This window comes from Tamandua tetradactyla, chromosome 16, assembly GCF_023851605.1.
Source record: "Tamandua tetradactyla isolate mTamTet1 chromosome 16, mTamTet1.pri, whole genome shotgun sequence".
In the NCBI taxonomy this organism is placed as follows: Eukaryota; Metazoa; Chordata; class Mammalia; order Pilosa; family Myrmecophagidae; genus Tamandua; species Tamandua tetradactyla.
Window position 1 is genome coordinate 2831422 of NC_135342.1, and position 21789 is coordinate 2853210.

The 21789-nt window shown below is 37.9% G+C and overlaps 1 protein-coding gene across 3 annotated transcripts in view; it reads right to left on the minus strand.

Annotated features, from left to right (window-relative positions):
• Positions 1 to 2896: 2896 nt before the first annotated feature.
• Positions 2897 to 21789, minus strand: part of ZNF582 (zinc finger protein 582) — a 50260-nt gene continuing 31367 nt past the window's right edge. The window contains exons 5-7 of one of the 3 annotated variants that reach the window (XR_013163245.1): positions 10099 to 10172; positions 6676 to 6741; positions 2897 to 6204 (exon numbers count right to left, since the gene is read on the minus strand). Coding sequence is in view for 1 of the 3 variants with exons in the window: in XM_077130657.1 (XP_076986772.1) it covers positions 10141 to 10172 (32 nt within the window). In the remaining 2 variants the exon portion in view is untranslated. The remainder of the gene's footprint in view (positions 6205 to 6675; positions 6742 to 10098; positions 10173 to 21789) is intronic. The other 2 variants (XR_013163247.1, XM_077130657.1) reach the window with 2 other exon arrangements.

The following is a 21789-nucleotide window of genomic DNA, read 5'->3' on the forward strand; positions in this document are numbered from 1 at the left end:
TATGAGAAAATCAACAAGATTGATGGGCCCTTAGCAAGACTGACAAAAAGAAGAAGAGAGAGGATGCAAATAAATAAGATCAGAAATGGAAGAGGAGACATAACTACTGACCTCACAGAAATAAAGGAGGTAATAGCAGGATACTATGAAAAACTTTACGCTAATAAATACAAGAATATAGATGAAATGGACAAGTTCCTAGAAAGGCATGAACAACCAACTTTGACTCAAGAAGAAATAGATGACCCCAACAAACCAATCACAAGTAAAGAAATTGAATCAGTCATTCAAAAGCTTCCAAAAAAGAAAAGTCCAGGACCAGACTGCTTCACATGTGAATTCTACCAAACATTCCAGAAAGAATTAGTACCAATCCTGCTCAAACTCTTCAAAAAAATTGAAGTGGAGGGAAAGCTACCTAATTCATTCTATGAAGCCAACATCACCCTCACACCAAAACCAGGCAAAGATATTACAAAAAAAGAAAACTACAGACCAATCTTTCAATGAATATAGATGCCAAAATCCTCAACAAAATTCTAGCAAATCCAATCCAGCAACACATTAAAAGAATTATACATAATGACCAAGTAGGATTCATCCCAGGTATGCAAGGATGGTTCAACATAAGAAAATCAATTAATATAATACACCATATCAAGAAAGCAAAGCAGAAAAATCACATGATCATCTCAATTGATGCAGAGAAGGCATTTGACAAGATTCAACATCCTTTCCTGTTGAAAACACTTCAAAGGATAGGAATACAAGGGAACTTCCTTAAAATGATAAAGGGAATATATGAAAAACCCACAGCTAATACCATCCTCAATGGGGAAAAATTGAAAACTTTTCCCCTAAGATCAGGAACAAGACAAGGATGTCCACTATCACCACTGTTATGCAACATCGTGTTGGAGGTTCTAGCCAGAGCAATTAGACAAGGAAAAGAAATACAAGGCATCAAAATTGGAAAGGAAGAAGTAAAACTATCACTGTTTGCAGATGATATGATACTATACGTTGAAAACCCTGAAAAATCCACAGCAAAACTACTAGACCTAATAAACAAGTATAGCAAAGTAGCAGGTTTCAAGATCAACATTCAAAAATCTGTAGCATTTCTATACACTAGCAATGAACAAGCTGAGGGGGGAATCAAGAAACGAATTCCATTTACAATTGCAACTAAAAGTGTAAAATACTTAGGAATAAATTTAACTAAAGAGACCAAAGACCTATACAAAGAAAACTACAAAAAACTGTTAAAAATAATCACAGAAGACCTAAATAGATGGAAGGGCATACCGTGTTCATGGATTGGAAGACTAAATATAGTTAAGATGTCAATTCTACCTAAGTTGATTTACAGATTCAACGCAATACCAATCAAAATCCCAACAACTTATTTTTCAGAACTAGAAATACCAATAAGCAAATTTATCTGGAAGGGCAGTGTGCCCCGAATTGCTAAAAGTATCTTCAAGAAAAGAAACGAAGCTGGAGGTCTCACGCTGCCTGACTTTAAGGCATATTATGAAGCCACAGTGGTCAAAGCAGCATGGTATTGGCATAAAGATAGATATATCGACCAATGGAATCGAATAGAGTGCTCAGATATAGACCCTCTCATCTATGGACATTTGATCTTTGATAAGGCAGTCAAGCCAACTCACCTGGGACAGAACAGTCTCTTCAATAAATGGTGCCTAGAGAACTGGATATCCATATGCAAAAGAATGAAAGAAGACCCATATCTCACACCCTATACAAAAGTTAACTCAAAATGGATCAAAGATCTAAACATTAGGTCTAAGACCATAAAACAATTAGAGGAAAATGTAGGGAGATATCTTATGAAGCTTATAACTGGAAGCGGTTTTATGGACCTTACACTTAAAACAAGAGCACTGAAGAAATAAATAAATGGGAGCTCCTCAAAATTAAACACTTTTGTGCATCAAATAACTTCATCAAGAATTTAAAAAGACAGCCTACACAATGGGAGACAATATTTGGAAATGACATATCAGATAAAGGTCTAGTATCCAGAATTTATAAAGAGATTGTCCAACTCAACAACAAAAAGACAGCCAATCCAATTACAAAACGGGAAAAAGACTTGAACAGACACCTCTCAGAAGAGGAAGTACAAATGGCCAAAAGGCACATGAAGAGATGCTCAATGTCCCTGGCCATTAGAGAAATGCAAATCAAAACCACAATGAGATATCATCTCACACCCACCAGAGTAGCCATTATCAACAAAACAGAAAATGACAAGTGCTGGAGAGGATGTGGAGAAAGAGGCACACTTATCCACTGTTGGTGGGAATGTCAAATGGTGCAACCACTGTGGAAGGCAGTTCGGCGGTTCCTCAAAAAGCTGAATATAGAATTGCCATATGACCCAGCAATACCATTGCTAGGTATCTACTCAGAGGACTTAAGGGCAAAGACACAAACGGACATTTGCACACCAATGTTTATAGCAGCATTATTTACAATTGCAAAGAAATGGAAACAGCCAAAATGTCCATCAACAGACAAGTGGGTAAACTAACTGTGGTATATACATACGATGGAATATTATGCAGCTCTAAGACAGAATAAACTTATGAAATATGCAATAACATGGATGGACCTAGAGAACATTATGCTGAGTGAGACCAGCCAAAAACTAAAGGACAAATACTGTATGGTCTCACTGATATGAACCAACATTAGTGAATAAACTTGGAATATGTCATTGGTAACAGAGACCATCAGGAGATAGAAATAGTGTAAGGTAATGGGTAATTGGAGCTGAAGGGATACAGAGTGTGCAACAGGACTGGATACAAAAACTCAGAAATGGACAGCACAATACTACCTAATTGTAATGTAATTATGTTAAAACATTGAATGAAGGTGCATGTGAGGTATAGTTTTTTTCTCTCTATTATTGTTTTATTTCTTTTTCTGTTGTCTTTTTATTTCTTTTTCTAAATCAGTGGAAATGTACTAAGAAATTATGAATATGCAACTATGTGATGATATTAAGAATTACTGATTGTATATGTAGAATGGAATGATTTCTAAATGTTTTGTTAGTTAATTTTTTTAATTAATAAAAAAAAACTAAAAAAAAAAAAAAAAATGGCTGCTCCCACAAAAACTGGATTAGGGTTAAGCCATGGCTTTTCCAGGGTACATAAATCCTTTCAAACAAGCACAGCATCCATTGGGTATAAATGGGTATCTAATCGTGGTTTTCATTGGCATTTCCCTAATGGCTAATGATTTTGGGCATCTTCATGCACATATTGGCCATTTGTGGATCTTCTTTGGAGAAATGTCTATTCAGTGTTTCCCCATTTTTCATTTAGATTGTCTTTTTGATATTACACTGTAAAATTTCTTCATATACACTCAATATTAAGCCTCTGATATATAGTATACAACTATTTGTCCCCATTCTGTTAATTGTCTTTCCATTTTCTTGTGATCATTATTTCATGTGAAAAAGTTTAATTTATCTGTTCGTTCCTCTATTACTTTTGGTGTTATATCTTAGAATCCATTAGTGAACTCTTGGTCATGGAGATTTGCCTCTATATTACCTTTTAAGAGTTTTCAGAGTTTTAGGTCTTATATTTAGGTCTTTCATCTATTTTGAGTTTTTGGTAGATGATGTCATGTAGGAGTCTAAAGTTTTCCTAACACCATTTTTTAGAGACTATTCTTTCTCCATTACATTTCTTAGTACCTTTGTCAAAAATCAGTTGGCTAAACATTTGTGGGTCTATTTTCAGATTTTAATTTCTATTCTATTTGTCTGTATTTCTGTAGTTGACATAGTACCACGCTGTTTGGATTATTGTAGCTTAGTAGTACAATTTAAAATAGATTGAGTGAGTTCATTAATTCTTTTCTTTCTCAAAATTGTTTTGGCTATTTTGGGACCTTGTAGTTCCATATGAATCTGAACATTGGCTTTTCCATTTTTGAAAAAAGAAAAAAAAAGCTCCTGGTATTCTGACAGAGTTTGCATTGAATCTGTAATTTGCCAACTTAACAATATTAAGTCCACCAATCAGTGACAGCATGGGATATCTTGTCATTTAGATCTTCCTTAATATTTTTCAATAGCACTTTTCAAAAATTACTTTTCATTGTGTTAAAGAATACTTAAAATCATTTTAAACATTTTACTTGAACAATTCTTTGACATCAACTACAGGACAATACTGGGTAATTTTAACTACTATTTAATTCCAGAATATTTTCATCACCAATCCAAAATTCATACTCATTTTGCAATGACTTCCAATTCCTCCCTCCTGAGACCACTGGCAACCACAATATTGCTCCCTGTCTCTATGAATTTGCTTATTTCAAATATTTCATGTCAGAAAAGTCATACAATATTTGACCCTTTGTGCCTGGCTTATTTCCCTCAACATGTCTTCAAGGTTGATCCATGTTGTAGCATGTACCAGCACTTCACTTCTTTTTACAGCTGAGTAACATTCTGTTGTGTAAGTATACATTTTGTTTATCCATTCCTCTGTCCATGGACACTTGGGCTGCTTTCAGCTTTTGGCTTCTGTGAATAATGTGGAGATTAACTAAAAGAGCCTTATGTTTAGCGAATGTACATGATATTTAGGCTTGCTTTCTGTTTTGCATTATTTGATATAAAGTGGCATTAGCTTAAGCTGAAGGGATGCCGCTATTTTCCATGCATATGAATGCTTGTGCATGAATCCTCCAACAATTAATGGGGGAAACGGGGTTAAATGGTGATGGCCTTTCTGTTGTATTAATATGATCTTTTCAGATCAGCTTTCATGATGAATGTGATGTGCAAACCAAAAAGTATTTCCCGATTTGAAATGTGTTATATGTAATTATCTGATATTTCATGAGGAATGAAAGATCAATGAAAACTTTTTCCTGCTTATAGTTTTCTCTAGCATGAATTCTAAGGTTGAGGACAATTATGACAGTGCCTGAAGACCTTCCCATAAAGTATGAATTTTTTAATATCAAGTAAGTTGTGAATACTGATGTAAGGCTTTCCCACATACTTGACATTCATAAGGCTTTTTAATGGTATGAATTATCTGATATCGATTAAGTTGTGAGCCCTGCTGAAGGCCTTTACACAATCCTTACATTTACTGGGTTTCTCACCAGTATGGATTTTCTGATGTTAAGATATGAATGATGACTAAAAGATTTTCCACATTCATTACATTTATAGGGTTTGTCACTGGTGTAAATTGTTTGGTGGTAGGTAAAGTGTAAGATACCTCTAAAGGTCTTCCCACATTCCTTACATTCACAAGGAATTCACTCCATTATGAATTTTCTGATGTTCCAGTGATGTTCTAGTGGCTAGAAGCTTTCCCACATTCAGTACATTTATATGGGCTCTCATTCGTATGACTGTTAAGATGCATATTGAGTTGTGAAGTCCAAATAATGGTTTTCCCACATTCCATACACTCATATGGCTTCTCAACAGTGTGACTTCTCTGATGAAGCTTAGGTTGTGAAACCTGCCTAAAGGCCTTCCCCACAATCCTTACAAGGTTTCTCCCCAGTATGAATTCTCTGATGCTGAATAATTAGTGATAAGTGAGTAAAAGCTTTTCCACATTCAGTACACTAATAGAGTTTCCCACTAGTATGAGTTCTTTGATGTATATTAAGTTGTAAGAGCCAATTAAAGCCTCTTCCACATTCCTTACATTTATATGGTTTCTCACCTGTATGAATTTTGATGTCGAGTAAAGAGTGAGAAAAAATTAAAGGCCTTTCAACATCCCTTGCATTCATAGGATTTTCCCCCAAGATGAATTTGCTGATGTTGAGGAAGATAGGAATGATGATGGAAAGCCTTCCCACATTGCTTGCATTCATAAGATTTCTCACAAGTATGATATTTCTGATGATTAAGAAGAGATTCCTTCTGCTAAAAACATTTCCTACATTTATTGCATACACAGGGTCTATCTCCAGGAGAAACATTTTGATGTAGGTTAAGCGATATTTGTTGTCTCAAAATGGGCTTTTCTTCATGGGTGATTATGACTTGATTGGAATTTCCTTCCTCAATTCTCTGAAGTCCCTTAAATTCCAAGTCATCTTGAAAATTGCAATCCACAGGATCTTGGTGTATAAATTTTCCCGTTATCTTCAACTGGAATACCCATTCTGAAAGATAATGTAAAAGCAAAGAGATGCTTATTTTAGTCCCTTTTCTCAAAGAGTTAGAGCTTCTTTAGTAAAAGTGAGCAGTTCATACTGAAAATAATGCTTATTTAAAAACTAAGTGCTCCAAAAAAATGATGGTGCAAATGTAAAAATGGACAAGAAAAAGGAATAAGGATAGCTCATTAGTGAAGTAAGTGAGGTGCATGGCTTACTCTTTTTTATCATTTAGTTCTGAAAACCAACATCATTTCTTTAGATGGCTATCACTGTCTTCCTCTAAATACCATTTTCCTTATTATTCTCCAATCAAGAATCTTGCAAAATTGGGGTAAAAAATGCTGTGAAGATGCACATACATACTGATGTTTGTATATATTTTTTCTTTTACCCATTCATTGTGTCAGGCTCTCTACAAAAGCTCGCAAACCATATTTAATTTCACCAGGGTATAATAAACCTCAAATGCATTACCTGGCACACAGCTGGCATCAATTAACTCCTGAATATTGAAGGAATGAATGACTAGATTGTGAATGTCTGAAAAAAATCAGGATGGGAATAATGATAAATACCACAAAGGAGAAGAGTACCTATAATGATATTATTTTATGTCTATAAAATACTGTTAATGAAATCAGAGAATAATGTTCAAAACACTAGAAACATGGCACACATAGAATGAAGTTGTGCTAAAGATTAGTTTAACTTAATAAGGAAAACAGCAAGGTAGTAAAATAATTTTAAAGTAAAATTCAATAAATAAATACATACATACATATTCAGTCAATGAACATGTTCCAGTCTTCCCCATTCTTCCTCAGAGAAGACTATGGTCACATCCCTGAATATCACTAATCTCTAAAAAATGTGAGTATGTCTGCCATTAAAGTAAGTATGTACAACTAAGAAAACACAAAGATGGAAAAGGGCACTGCAGAGAGTGGGGAGACACACCAAAGGAGTATGCTGAGACATGGGAAGAACAGTGAGGAAACGGCCACAAATGAAGAAAGGGTCTATATGTCCTGAGTATTTCTACTGGGAACAACACAATGTCCTTCAGAAAGTGAGATGTTTCCATTACAGAAAAGTTCACAAACAAACACAAAAATTACAGCCCAATGGAGCTTTCCAAATCAATGAATGTATGAATGGGAGCAGAGTGCACATTATGTATCTGGGAGATACTTCATAGTAAGTGATTTTTTTTTCTGCTTGAACTATTTAGATGTTAAAGAGCAAATGTGTTGATGTGTTAACATTTGTTCTTCTTTGTGTTTCAAAAACTTTTAAAATAAAATGTTTGGGAAAATGAAATTAGGGCACTGGATCTCAATCAGGTGTGATTTTTTTTCCTCCAGAAGACAGCTGGCAATGTCTCAGACATTTTTGGTTGCCTTCATTGAAGTTCAGTATAGTGTTGGCATGTAATAAGTAGAGGCTAGAGATGCTGCTGATCATTCACCAATGCATATTCCAGTATCCAAACGCAAAGAATTATCTGGCTCCATAATAAAAATGGAAAATAACAAGTGCTGGAGAAGATGTGGAGAAATAGGAGCACTCATTCATGCTGGTGGCAATGTAAAATGGTGCAGCCTCTTTGAAAGACGTTTTGGAAGTTCCTCAGGCAAATCCCACTATTACATACATACCCAAAAGAAGTGATGGCAATGTTCAAAGTGGCATTCTTCACATTTGCCAAAAGATAGAAGCAACCCAAGTGCCCATTGACCCATGAATGGAGAAATAAAATGTAGTATATATGTGCAATGGAATACTGTTCAGCTGTAAAAAGGAATCAAGTCCTGAAACATGCAACAACATGATGAAGACATGAAGACATCATGTTGAGTGAAATAAACCAGACACAAAAGGACAAGTGTTGTATGATCTCTGAGTTTAAATAATTTGAATAAACAAACTTACAGAGTCAGAATTTAGAATATAGGTTACCAGAGGATGGGGTGAAGATAGCAAATGGGAAGTTAAGCCTTAAAATGTTCAGAGTTCCTATTTGGAATGATAGAAATATCTAGGTAATGGATGATGGTGTTAGTAGCACAATATTGTGAATGCAATTAATAGCAGTGAAATATATATACCTGAATATGATTGAAATGGGAAATATTAGATTGTATATATGGTACAGAGAAAAGAAAAAGTTTAAATCAAAGGAAAAACAACAAAACCCCCCAAGGAAACATACAAAAAAGAATTATGTGGCCACAAATGTCATTAAAGTGTTTAATGTCCACAGTGTTAAAGTTGTGGAACCTTGAACTAGAGAAACAATTTTTTTCCTAAAATCATTCTAGTGTCTAACTGAATATCTGGATTAGGAAATAACATTTACACATTTAAGAATTTATTGAGGATTCACATTCATCATTATGTGAGAAATTTATTTTTCCTTACTAGGTGTGCTGGTTTGAAAGGAAGTATTCCCCCTAAGAAAAGCCATGTTTTAATATATATCCCATTTCATAAAGGTAGAATAATCCATATTCAATACTGTATATTTGAAACTGTAATGAGATCATCTCCCTGGTTGATGTGATTTAGTTAAGAATGGTTGTTAAACTGGATTAGGGGATGACATGTCTCCACCCATTTGAGTGGGTCTTGATTAGTTTCTAAAGTCCTATAAAAGAGGAAACATTTTGGAGATTCAGAGAGACTCAGAGAGAGAGCAGAGAATGCTGCAGCACCATGAAGCAGAGAGTCCACCAGCCAGCGACCTTTGGAGATGAAGAAGGAAAACGCCTCCCGGGGAGCTTCATGAAACAGGAAGCCAGGAGACCAAGCTAGCAGATGACACCGTATTCGCCATGTGCCTGTCCAGCCGAGAGAGAAGCCCTGACTGTGTTCGCCATGTGCCTTCTCACTTGAAAGAGAAACCCTGAACTTCATCGGCCTTCTTGAACCAAGGTATCTTTCCCTAGATGCCTTTGACTGGACATTTCTTTAGACATGTTTTAATTGGGACATTTTCTTGGCCTTAGAACTGTAAACTTGCAACTCATTAAATTCTCCCTTTTAAAAGCCATTCCGTTTCTGGTATATTGCATTCCAGCAGCTAGCAAACTAGAACACTAGGTAAAATTTTTAAATAAAGATTTATCATTATTGGCCAAATACTATTCTGTCAAATGGTACTAACTCAACTTTTATTTTTAGATATTGTGATTGAACAAGATATCTCTAGGGATTTTCTTAGCTCTGATGGTTTATGATTTTCAACAACTCATACATTCTGGCTAGTCTCACCTGCAACCACCCACCATGCCCCCATTCTCATTTCTTTGTTCGTGAACAAAACCCAGGCTCACAGAGATATGCCCCATCACCTATCCATCCAATTCAACTTCAACTCTGACCTTGGGTCAGCTATCCACCTGGTAGGAATTCCTGAGCAATATCACAGATTCTATACCCAAGCTCCTAAAAGACATCCTCAATTCAAAAGGTTTGGAAAAGCAAACGATTTCATCACATACTAAGAATGAGAGCAACCAACACCTCTGACCACCTTGGGTTGCCATGATAACCTTATGTGTGGATCCTTGAAATGCCAGTTAGATCATCAAATTCTACTTCATATAAAGTCTTTCATATTTCCCTCAAGCAACACATTTCTGGTTGATCCAGGCTCCTTGCTGAACTGAACCCACAGAGGATTCTAAGTGATGTACTGAACACACAAGTCCAGGTTTGAGATGAAATGGATTGCTAGAGATGATTCTGGACTATTTCATACCTTCAGTCCCTGGAATAGGTAAAACCAGGGATCAGATACATAGGTGTGGCAGGAAATTTCAGGTTGAAAAAATATTCAGAACCTCATATGTAAACTGACCACAGCTTGAGGAAGGAGAGAAAACAGCAACTGACCTGGTTCAGGGCTCTCAGAACAGCAAGAGTCAATGAGTCTTCCTATGGGCTCCTTTCCCGGTAAAGGGTGAGTCCTGAGAAGGCAGAACCAGGGGAGGAAAGAGAACACATGAGAGGTAGGCTTGCCTCACAGCTCCCAGGATAGGCTGGCAATTATGCTCATCCCCTCTAACTAAGCCAGCCTTCCACATTGTTTAGGAATATACTCAGTGTTTTAGACTGAATTCTAAGATGTTGCCCCTCAATCCTATCCTTCCATCCTGGTGTACTTACCTTGTATAATCACTCCATAATTATGCTATTAATAACTGACTTTGAGTTAACCAATAGGAAGTTTATTTTGGATGGTCCTAAACTAATTAGATGAGCCCTTTAAAAAGCAGAAGTCATAGAAAGGCATGTTTCAGCTGCCTCGAGGAAGAAAGAAGTTATTTGGTAACTATCAACAGAGAGGGGCAACTTACAGGAGCAAAGAGTAACCCCTAGTTGACAGCAGAAACCAGGTGACCCAAGTCCAATCTCCTGACCCAGGGAAATGATAATGTTTTTTTTCTTTTTTTGTTTTTTTAAAATGTGTTGTTTTTTAAGCCTCTGAATTTGTAGCAGTTTGTTGCACAATAGAATAATAATAAACTGAGGGTGATGGGGAGATCCTGATCCTGGACATATTCCAGCTCCCACCAATGCTGGGAAATAATTTCCAGCCCTAGTGAAAAGACAGGGTCTGAAGTAGTCCCTCTCTCCTTATTTTCCAAAATCTCCAGAGTTTGTACTTCAGCAGGAAGGATTCAAACAAATTTACATCTCATGTCGCAAATTTTGGTGGAACTCCTAAAAGGGTCTCTGACTAGGCCCACCCAGGGCTGCCCTTGTAGTCACAAAGACTAAGCACAACCTCATTGGAGCAGCACTCAAGATGAGGTTGGCTACCCTAGGGCCAAAGAGCACTGCACAAGTCCAAACCACTGACAAGAACAAGACACCAGCATAAACTAAGAGAAGATTCAAGTAAATGTCATTTAAAATTTATAAAGAGATAAGAAAGCATAGCTCTACCCCCAGGAAGAAACAAAACAAAAAGGCACAGAGCGCTGAGAAAGAATCAAACAGAAATGCTAGAAATAAAAAATACAGTTATCGTGGTTAATTTTATTCAGTGGCACTCAGTGTCCATCCCTACATCTTTCTAATTTGCCTTCCTCTTCTGCAGAGACTGGAAAAGACAGATTGCACCTAGATTCCCTTGCATCTAGGACTCTGAATGGAAATAGGATTCTATCCTTGGATTATACTTGTGTGAAATTTGGATACAAAAACAAGTTGAGGGGTCAATTTTCTACTGCTTTAGCTATCAAAAGGCAGCTGTAACCACAGTGGAAGTGCGACTCTACACTCCAATGTCCAAGTATTCATGGTTGCTAAGAGGGTGGTTTTATTTTCCAATCCCTGGTTGGCAGCCTCAACCTGTAATTGAAGGCAGTGGGGTTCCAGTGGCAGCCTGATTTTCTACCTTCTATTTTCTAAGGAAACTGGAAAAAACATTTTATAATAGCCCCAAAATATCTATTAATAAATTTAACCAAGGAAGGTATAGTACTTTATGGAGAAGGTTATATAATCTTAGTAAAGGACATGAATCAAGTCATGAACATTTGGAAAGGCATGTTACAGACTATCATAAAAATGTCAGATCTCCCAAATTTTACATAAAATTTAATTTGAGTCCAATAAGAGTCCTTAAAAATAATGAGATTTGGGTAAAATTATCTTGGTTCCTTTGCAAGAGAAAAACAAAACCACTGATATAAAATCTGCATGGAATTTGCAAAGAAATAGGCAAGTACACCTGTGAAAAAGAATAGGAAATAGAGGATGAAATACCACTATCATGTTCTGTATCACCACAGAAGATGATACATAAAGGGAAAAAGATGATTATTTTACTTAATAAATGCTTCTAGCATTATGCTTACCTAACTACATGAACATAAAGCTGCATTCCTATTTTACAGACTTAGCAAAAATAAATTCCAGATTGGAATTTAGCTTTAAAAAGAGACCAGGTAACGTTATGTACAATATAGGCTATGTGTGGTGGGAGAAGGGGTTAGGATGGGTGGCATAAGACAGCAATTCTAGAAGCTACAGAAGGCATATTTGACTATACACAAATTTAAACATTGAGGGGCAAAAGATTACATTGCTCAGAATTGAGACTTTAACAAATTTTTCAAACATTAGCCTAGGAGTCTATGATAGAAAGAGAAATGATTGAGAGATATAAAGAGATAGGAAAGGGGGGGTGTCATGGTCAGGTTCATGTGTCAACTTGGCCAAGTTGTGGTACCTGTTTGTCTGGTTGGGCAAGTGCTGGCCTGTCTGTTGCAATGAGGACATTTCATAGAATTAGATCATGATCATGTAAGCTGCATCCACAGCTGATTCCATTTGTAATCAGTCAAAGGGGAGGGTCTTTTGCAATGAGTGGTGCTTAATCTAATCATGGGAAGCCTTTTAAGGAGGATTCAGAAGAGACAGGTTCTATTCCTGCTTCGGTTGGTGAGCCTCTCCTGTGGAGTTCATCCAGAACCTCCATCAGAGTCATCAGCTTCACACCCTGCCCTGTAGATTTTGTACTCTGTGTTCCTGTGGTCATGTGAGACACTTTTATAAATTTTATATTTGTGAGTATTCCCTGTTGACTCTGTTTCTCTAGAGAACCCTAACTAATACATCTTGGTATCAGGAGTGGTTCTTAAGAAACAGAATCTTAAAAATGGGTTTTTATGAATGGTTTTTTACTCTGACTGGACTCAAAGACACTAAGGACTCTGATTCCCATAATCAGAATGACATTCCTAATCCATGGAATGAGTTGGCAAAAGAGATAGTAAAAATATCACCATTTGATTCTCCTAATGGTTCACTTGTACAAAGCCAGGCTCTGGGGGATAATGTTTCTGACAGCTTTTCAGAATTTTGTAGAAATAAGAGGTATAAAGATGTTGGTTGGTTGTTGTTTGATACACTAGCTACATTAAGCGGTGAAAGGGATGGGCTTAAGGCTTCAAACGAGAAGCTTAAGCACCGTCTGACAGATGTAGATGTTTCCATTAGTATCCTGAAGGAAAATCTTATTTCCTGTAGCTGTAGACTTGAGCTCTCTGTAAACCAGACTCAGAATCTTATTGTTAGAGTAGCAACTTTACAATGTAAACTGAAATTTCAACCTTGCATGCTGTTTGCCATTAAAGTGAGGGCATTGATTGGAAAGGAGTGGGACCCTGAAAAATGTGATGGTGACATATGGATTGATTATGATGTCGGGGGTGGGGTTGAAACCCTAGATCATGCTGAGTCTTCTCTAGATAACCCTGTAATAGTTTTCCCTGAGGACATAACTGCCCCACCTCCAGCCTGCCTTGAGGAGTTGGCCACCCAACCTCCCCCTGAAGGGATTAGCCCTAGAGTGATTAATCCTGTTTCACCAGATGAAACTGCAAATGAATGCCCTGAAGCAAATGGCTTGGAAGATATTTCTAATTCTTTTCATGAACTACCCCCACCACCCCTCATTTCTTCCAGACCTATAACTAGACTAAAGTCCCAACAGGCCCCTAAAGGTGAGCTACAAAGTATCACACATGAGGAGGTACATTATATTCCAAAAGAACTGTGTGAGTTTTCCAATTTATATAGACAGAATTCAGGAGAATATGTGTGGCAATGGATTTTAAGGGTATGGGATAATGGTGGGAGGAATATAAGGCTGGATCAGGCTGAATTTATTGATATGGGTCCACTAAGCAGAGATTCTGCATTCAATGTTATAGCTCGAGCAGTTAGAAAAGGTGTTAACAGTTTGTTTGGATGGTTGGTTGAAACATGGATCAAAAGGTGGCCAACATTACCTGAGGTTGAAATGCCAGAACTGCCCTGGTATAATGTAGGTGAGGGGATCCAGAGGCTTAGAGGGATTGGAAAGTTAGAGTGGATTTATCATGCAAAGCCTGCTCTTACACCCCAGGAATGTCTGGAGGATGCACCTTTTACCAGAATAGTGATAAATAAATTTGTGAGACTAGTACCATCATCCCTAAAGATCTCTGTGGTTGCACTTCTCTGTAGGTCAGATATTACTGTAGGAACTGCTGTCACAGAGCTGGAATCCTTAAACATAATGGGGATGATGGGATCCCGAGTTGGCAAAAGCCAGGTGGCAGCACTTAATCACCAAAGACAGGGTAGGCATGGACATTATAATAGATAGCAAACTCAAAGCAGGCATCAAAATTATATGACATGCAAAGATTTGTGGCATTGGCTAGTAAATCATGGGGTACCTAGAAATACAATAGAAGGGCAGTCTACTAAATTCTTGTTCAAGCTGTATAAACAAAAGAGTTCTAGGTAAAGTGAACAGAAGTCTAACCTGAATTACAAAAACACAGAATGATGCCCCTTAAATCAATTTCCAGACTTGAAACAGTTTACAGACCCATAGCCCCTTGAATGAAGGGAAGACCAGGTCCCTTTGGGGGAGAACCCTGTTACACTGCCACAAATTTATACTGCTAATCTTCCTCCAAGCCTTCCCCAAGGAGACCGATGGCCCTTTACCAGGGTAACTGTGCATTGGGGAAAAGGAAATGATCAGATATTTCGGGGATTATTAACACTGGTTCAGAAGTGACATTAATTCCAGGGAACCCAAAATGTCTCTCTGGTCCAGCAGTCATAGTGGGGCTTATGGAGGCCAGGTGATCAAGGGAGTTTTAGCTCAGGTCCAACTCTCAGTGGGTCCAGTGGGCCCCCGGGCCCATCCTGTAGTTATTTCCCCAGTTCCAGAATGTATAATTGCTATGGACATACTGAGGAACTGGCAGAATCCCCACATTGGCTCTCTGACTTGTGCAGTGAGGGCTATTACGGTGGGAAAGGCCAAGTGGAAACCACTAGAACTGTCCCTACCAAGCAAAATAGTAAATCAGAAGCAATACCGGATTCCTGGAGGGATTGCAGAGATTACTGCCACTCTTAAGGAATTGAAGGATGCAGGGGTGGTGATTGCCACCACATTCCCATTCAACTCTCCTATTTGGCCTGTGCAGAAAACAGATGGGTCTTGGAGGATGACAGTGGATTATCATAAGCTCAACCAGGTGGTAACTCCAATTGCAGCTGCTGTTCCAGATGTGGCATCATTGCTTGAGCAAATCAATACATCCCCTGGTACCTGGTATGCAGCTATTAATCTGGCAAATGCTTTTTCTCAATAGCTATTAGTAAGGACCACCAGAAACAGTTTGCTTTCAGCTGGCAAGGTCAGCAATACACTTTCACTGTCCTACCTCAGGGGTATATCAACTCTCCAGCCCTATGTCATAATCTGGTCTGCAGAGACCTTGATCATTTCTCCCTCCCACAAGACATCACACTGGTCCATTATATTGATGATATCATGTTGATTGGACCTAATGAGCAAGAAGTAGCAACTACTCTAGATTTACTAGTAAAGCATTTATGTGTTAGAGGATGGGAGATAAAGTCAACAAAAATACAGGGGCCTTCCACCTCAGTAAAATTTCTAGGTGTCCAGTGGTATAGGGCATGTCGTGATATCCCTTCTAAGGTGAAGGATAAGTTGCTGCATCTGACCCCTCCTATGACCAAAAAAGAAGCACAATGCCTAGTTGGTCTTTTTGGATTTTGGTAACAACATATTCCTCATTTGGCTGTGCTACTCTGGCCCATTTATCTGGTGACCAGAAAAGCTGCTAATTTTGAGTGGGGACCTGAACAAGAGGAGGCTCTGCGACAGGTCCAGGCTGCTGTACAAGCTGCTCTGCCACTTGGACCTTATAATCCAGCACATCCAATGGTGCAGGAAGTCTCAGTGGCAAATAGAGATGCTGTCTGGAGCCTTTGGCAGGCCCCTATAGGAGAATCACAACGCAGACCCTTAGGATTTTGGAGCAAAGTCTTATCATCTGCTGCAGATAATTACTCTCCTTTTGAGAAACAGGTTTTGGCCTGCTACTGGGCCTTAGTAGAGACTGAACACTTAAACATGGGCCACCAAGTTACCATGAGACCTGAGTTGCTTATCATGAGCTGGGTGTTGTCTGACCCACCAAGCCATAAAGTTGGGCGTGTGCAGCAGCATTCTATTGTAAAATGGAAATGGTATATACGAGATAGAGCCAGAGTAGGTCCTGAAGGCACAAGTAAGTTACATGAAGAAGTGACCCAAATGCCCATAGTCTCCACTCCTGCCACATTACCTTCTCTTTCCCAGACCAGAGCTATGGCCTCTTGGGGAGTTCCTTACAGTGAATTGACTGAGGAAGAGAAAACTCGGGCCTGGTTTACAGATGGTTCAGCACAAGATGTAGGTACCACCTGAAAGTGGACAGCTGCAGCATTACAACCCCTTTCTGGGGTGTCCTTGAAGGACAGTGGTGAGGGGAAATCCTCCCAGTGGGCAGAACTTCGAGCAGTGCACCTGGTTGTTCATTTTGCTTGGAAGGAAAACTGGCCAGAGGTGCATTTGTATATACAGGCTTATGGGCTGTTGCTAATGCTTTGACTGGATGGTCAGGGACTTGGAAAGACCATAATTGGAAAATTGGTGACAAAGAGGTCTTGGGAAGAAATATGTGGCTAGACCTTTCTGAGTGGGCTAAAAACATGAACATATTTGTGTCCCATGTGAATGCACACCAGAGGGTAACTTCAGTGGAGGAAGGTTTTGATAATCAAGTGAATAAGATGACCCGTTCTGTGGATTCCAGTCAGTCTCTTTCCCCAGCAACTCCTGTGTTTGCCCAATGGGCTCATGAACAAAGTGGCCATGGTGGTAGGGATGGACGTTATGCATGGGCTCAGCAACATGGACTTCCACTCACCAAGGCTGACTTGGCTATAGCCACTGCTGAGTGCCCAATCTGCCAGCAGCAGAGACCCACACTCAGGCCCTGATATGGCATCATTCCCTGAGGTGACCAGCCAGCTACATGGTGGCAGGTTGATTACATTGGATCACTCCCTTCATGGAAGGGGCAGTGGTTTGTTCTAATTGGGATAGACACATACTCTAGATATGGGTTTGCTTTTCCTGCATGCAATGCTTCTGCCAAAACTACCATCTGCAGGCTTACAGAATGCCTTATCCATCGTCATGGTATTCCACATAGAATTGCTTCTGATCAAGGAACACACTTCACAGCAAATAAAGTGCAAGAATGGGCACATGCTCATGGAATTCTCTGGTATTACCATGTATCCCATTATCCAGAAGCAGCTGGATTAATAGAATGGTGGAATGGCCTTTTGAAAACTCAATTACGGTGCCAACTAGGAGGCAATACCTTGAAAGGCTGGGGTAATGTTCACACTGATTCAGAGCATATTATGCTCTGAATCAGTGTCCACTGCATGGTGCTGTTTCTCCCATAGCCAGAATCCATGGGTCCAGGAAGCAAGGGGGTGGAAATGGTAGTAGTACCACTCACTATTACCCCTTGTGATCCACTAGGAAAAATTTTCCTTCCTGTTCCTGTGACCCTGAGCTCTGCTGGTCTACAGGTTTTAGTTCTAAAAAGGAAAGTGCTTTCTCCAGGAGAAATAACAATGATTCCACTGAACTGGAATTGAAGACTGCCACCTGGTCACTTTGGGCTACTTATTTAATTGAATCAACAAGCCAAGAAGGGGATTACATCATTGTCTGGGGTGACTGACCCTGTCTATCAGGAGGAAGTAGGAGTGCAACTACATAATGGAGGTGAAGAAGAGTTTTCTTGGAATACAGGAGATCCCCTAGGGCATTTAGTACTACCATGCCCTGTGATTAAAATCAATGGAAAACTGCAACAACACAATCCAGGCAGGACTACCAATGGCTCTGAAATTCCAGGAATGAAGGTTTGGGTCACCCCACCAGGCAAAGAACTATGGCCAGCTGAAGTGCTTGCTGAGGGTAAAGGGAACATCGAACGGGTAGTGGAAGAAGGTAGTGATAAATATGAACTTCCACCACTTGATCAATTACAGAAACGAGGACTGTAATGCTATTTTGTTCATGTTATACTATTTAAGTTGTAAGATCTCAAGTTTAAGAATGAATGTTCCCCAAGGATTTACGCCCTATTCTGGAGAGATTTAATGTGTTTCCAGTTGCAGGAGTCAAAGCTTAAGACAAGATCTGCAGGATTTGTTGGAAGCTGCTAGCCTCAGGATGGTGGCAGTAAACTGTGAAGATTGTCATGTAGAGCAGTCTGGGAGGAAGAGAATGTTTACCCCAAATGGTTATCTTATGTATGAAGAGAGAGAGCACTGAAAGATAAGCTCTCTGTTTCCTCAAGAAATGCATGCATGCTTTATGTCACCCTGCAGTATTTAAGCAGGATCTGGATAAGAATAAAGTTGTCTGTTGTTTGTTAAAGTTAAGCTTCAGACCCCCTGAACCTGACTGTCTCTTTCTTTCTTTCCTTCTCATCATTCCTTAATATCCTTCGAGCTCTGTTTCGTAGGAAGCAACATCTGGCGCCCAACGTGGGTTTTGAAGAAGAAGACTCCAAGACAATATTAAGGAACCAAGGAAAAGTTTCATTAGAGGCACTGTGTCCAGCTGATAGAAGAGGACTCGAGTCATAATGGTAAAGTAAGCATTTTCCTTGGAGCATCAGGGTAACGCGTAATCACAATAGGCGGCTGGAGGAGTATGTGTGTGTGTGTTGAAAACATTGTTAGAAGGTACTGGGGTGCCCGTTAAAACATCTGAATTGTTAAGCTTATTTGATCTCATTCAAAAACATTGTTATTTGTTTCAGCCTTAAGACTGTAATGTTTTAAATCTAAAGTAATGGAAATTGGTTATGAAGGCTTTGCAGCAAGTATAACAAAACAGGGAAAATATTACTGTTTCTATTTGGTTATCGTGTTCAGTCAGGCAGTGAACTACCTGGCTTGTGCTTTCTCTTAAACTCTAAGTTGTGTTTCTTCTCAGTCTCCCACTACCTCTTCTTACCCTGTTTGGAGAGTTGCTTGAGCTGGACTCAGCAATTGGTGCCCAGACAGGGATCTAATAAGGGAACTCTTAAAACATAAAGTGAGGAGGTGCTCCAGGGACGTCCACTACCAATACTACAAATGAGCCTTTGTGGGTTGAGCAGTGGTCCTTATCTATAGAAAAGTTAGAGGCTCTAACTCAGTTAGTTCAAGAAAAGTTTAAAGCGGGACATTTAGAAGAATCTCATAGTCCTTGGAATTCTCCAATATTTATTATAAGAAATAAATCAGGAAAATGGAGAATGTTAACTGATTTAATAAAAGTTAATACTGTTATTCAACCTATGGAGTCATTACAACCTGGCTTGCCCAAATTAGTTATAATTTCTAAAAACTGCTTTATTATTATAATAGATTTTAAAAATTGCTTCTTTACCACACCTTTAGCAGAGCAAGATAAAGAAAAATTAATTTCTGAGCTTGTTCTTAATGAGCTGCATTTATATAAAAATTCATATACACCTGAGTCAGGAAATATTCAATAAGAGCAATGCCATGCCCAACAAAAGTCAGTATTCATTGATGGTTCCTATAGAATTGTGACAGATTTGTCCCCTAAGGGGTATGCAATTCAGGATTGTAGTTCTGACCTCAAAGTGTTCTGTTAAGTTACCTTGGTTTAATCTAAATAATTATTCTACTAAAATTTATACCAATGCTACAAATAAAATCTTGTGACACAGAATGGGAATGGCAGCCCCATCTCCTTTTGTTAACTTAGATCCTTGACAGACAGCAATTTGGAAACTGGCCATGAGTTTAGCTCCTATTCATATTTAAAATACATATATATATATATATTCAGAACTTTAAAACTGAAAATTCTTGAAAAACTATATATTGATGTTTCAAATATGCATTAATTAAAGTATTTTAAGTAACATTATTCTAACAAATTTTATTTTGATGGTAGTTATATGCGGTAAAATATTTGTTCAAAATAATGACTTAAGTATGAAAAACATAAAAGATATATTTTTATTAATAGGAAAAACAGAATAGTTTATCTTAAGATAAAATGAATAACTGTTACAAGATGAGAAAAATATAGGACAAAGCCTAAACTAATATAATAATTGCTAAGAATTTGTAAAAATGGAAATTATGGTGAAAATCAAAAAAAGATTAATGAGTCTAAAATGACAACGTTTTCTTGGACTCAGCCTGTTCTAATGAAAAGATATAAAAAATTTTTTCTAAATAATCAATGTAAAAAGCAAAGAGTCTGTGTTTTATCAAAATAGGATGTTAACTTTTATCATGTTGTTATCTGTATAAAAAATACTGATTTTCTCCTGGGTATCATTATACTGGCAAAAAAACAAAAACAAAAAACAACTGTTTCTTTTCTTGCCCCAAACCAGGTGGCTTAATCTATTAATCTAAATAATATTGCTGTAAATGAATCTATTTACTGGCTAAATACTCGAATCATATAAATACCTAAATTCCTTTAAGCCAAAATATTTTAATGTTTTGTCCAGTGCTTATATAAACTACATATGTATTAACTAAATTTATCCCAAAATAACCATGGCTTATATTGGTAGCAAATCATATCTGAGGGATCACATGACCTTGGTAAGAAATAGTTAAAATGTGCACTCTAGCTGGAAGGACTGACTATCCTTCCAGAAGGAGGTGTACTTTAATAAGGATATCTAAGTCCAAGGAAGTTCCTCTTGGTCCCTAGCCAGTTCCCAGAGGACCTAACTGGGCCCGGTCATGTAAGCAAATTGGAATTTGACCACTATTGTAGAAAAATATCATAAAAACTGCATGCAATAAATTTAAAATTAGCAAAAATGCACAACCAATTATAAAGAATCCTCACACCTGCATTCCTTTTCAATCAATCCAGTGAATTCTTTTTATAAAGTCTCATCATTTACTATGGGTACATGTCACTATTAACACTCTGCTTTCATTTTTGCTACCTGCACTTTAGGGATTATAAGGAGATTCTTATGTATTAAACAAAAGACAATTAACAGCTGTGACTGAACAAAAATTACAGTTAATTGAACAATGCATTCAAGAAGGACAGCTTGTTCAAATAGATCTAGAAAAGCCTGTTGATTTTATTATTTTGGCAAGATGGTGTTTTAAAATGGATTTTTTAACCAAACAATTGACAATAATGTTTAAATACATATTTGCAAAAAATTATTTCTTTTATAGTCAAAGGTCACCAAAGATATTATCAATTAAGAGGTCACAATCCTAATTGCATAGTGTGAAATCTATTTATCTTCAATACCTCTTGACGAATAGTATTAAGTGATTTTAAAGGACAAATTAATAATCATCTGCTATGTCAAAACCTTTACAATTTTTAAAAAGAACACAATGGATTTTGCCTAAAATAGTTCGGGCTTCCCCACTAGGTATTACTGTCTTTACTGATGATGATATTAATGGGAAGGCTGCATATGTCACCCCAGCAGAAAACAAGTTAGAAAACACCTTATACCTTAGCCCAGTGCACTGAATTAGAAGCTGTAATTCAAGTATTGCAAAATTTTCCACAGTCTCTTAATATTGTTTCTGATTCTGAATACATCTGCCAAACAGTTACTTACACTGAGACAGCTTCTTTGTTTAAAGGAAATAAATTGC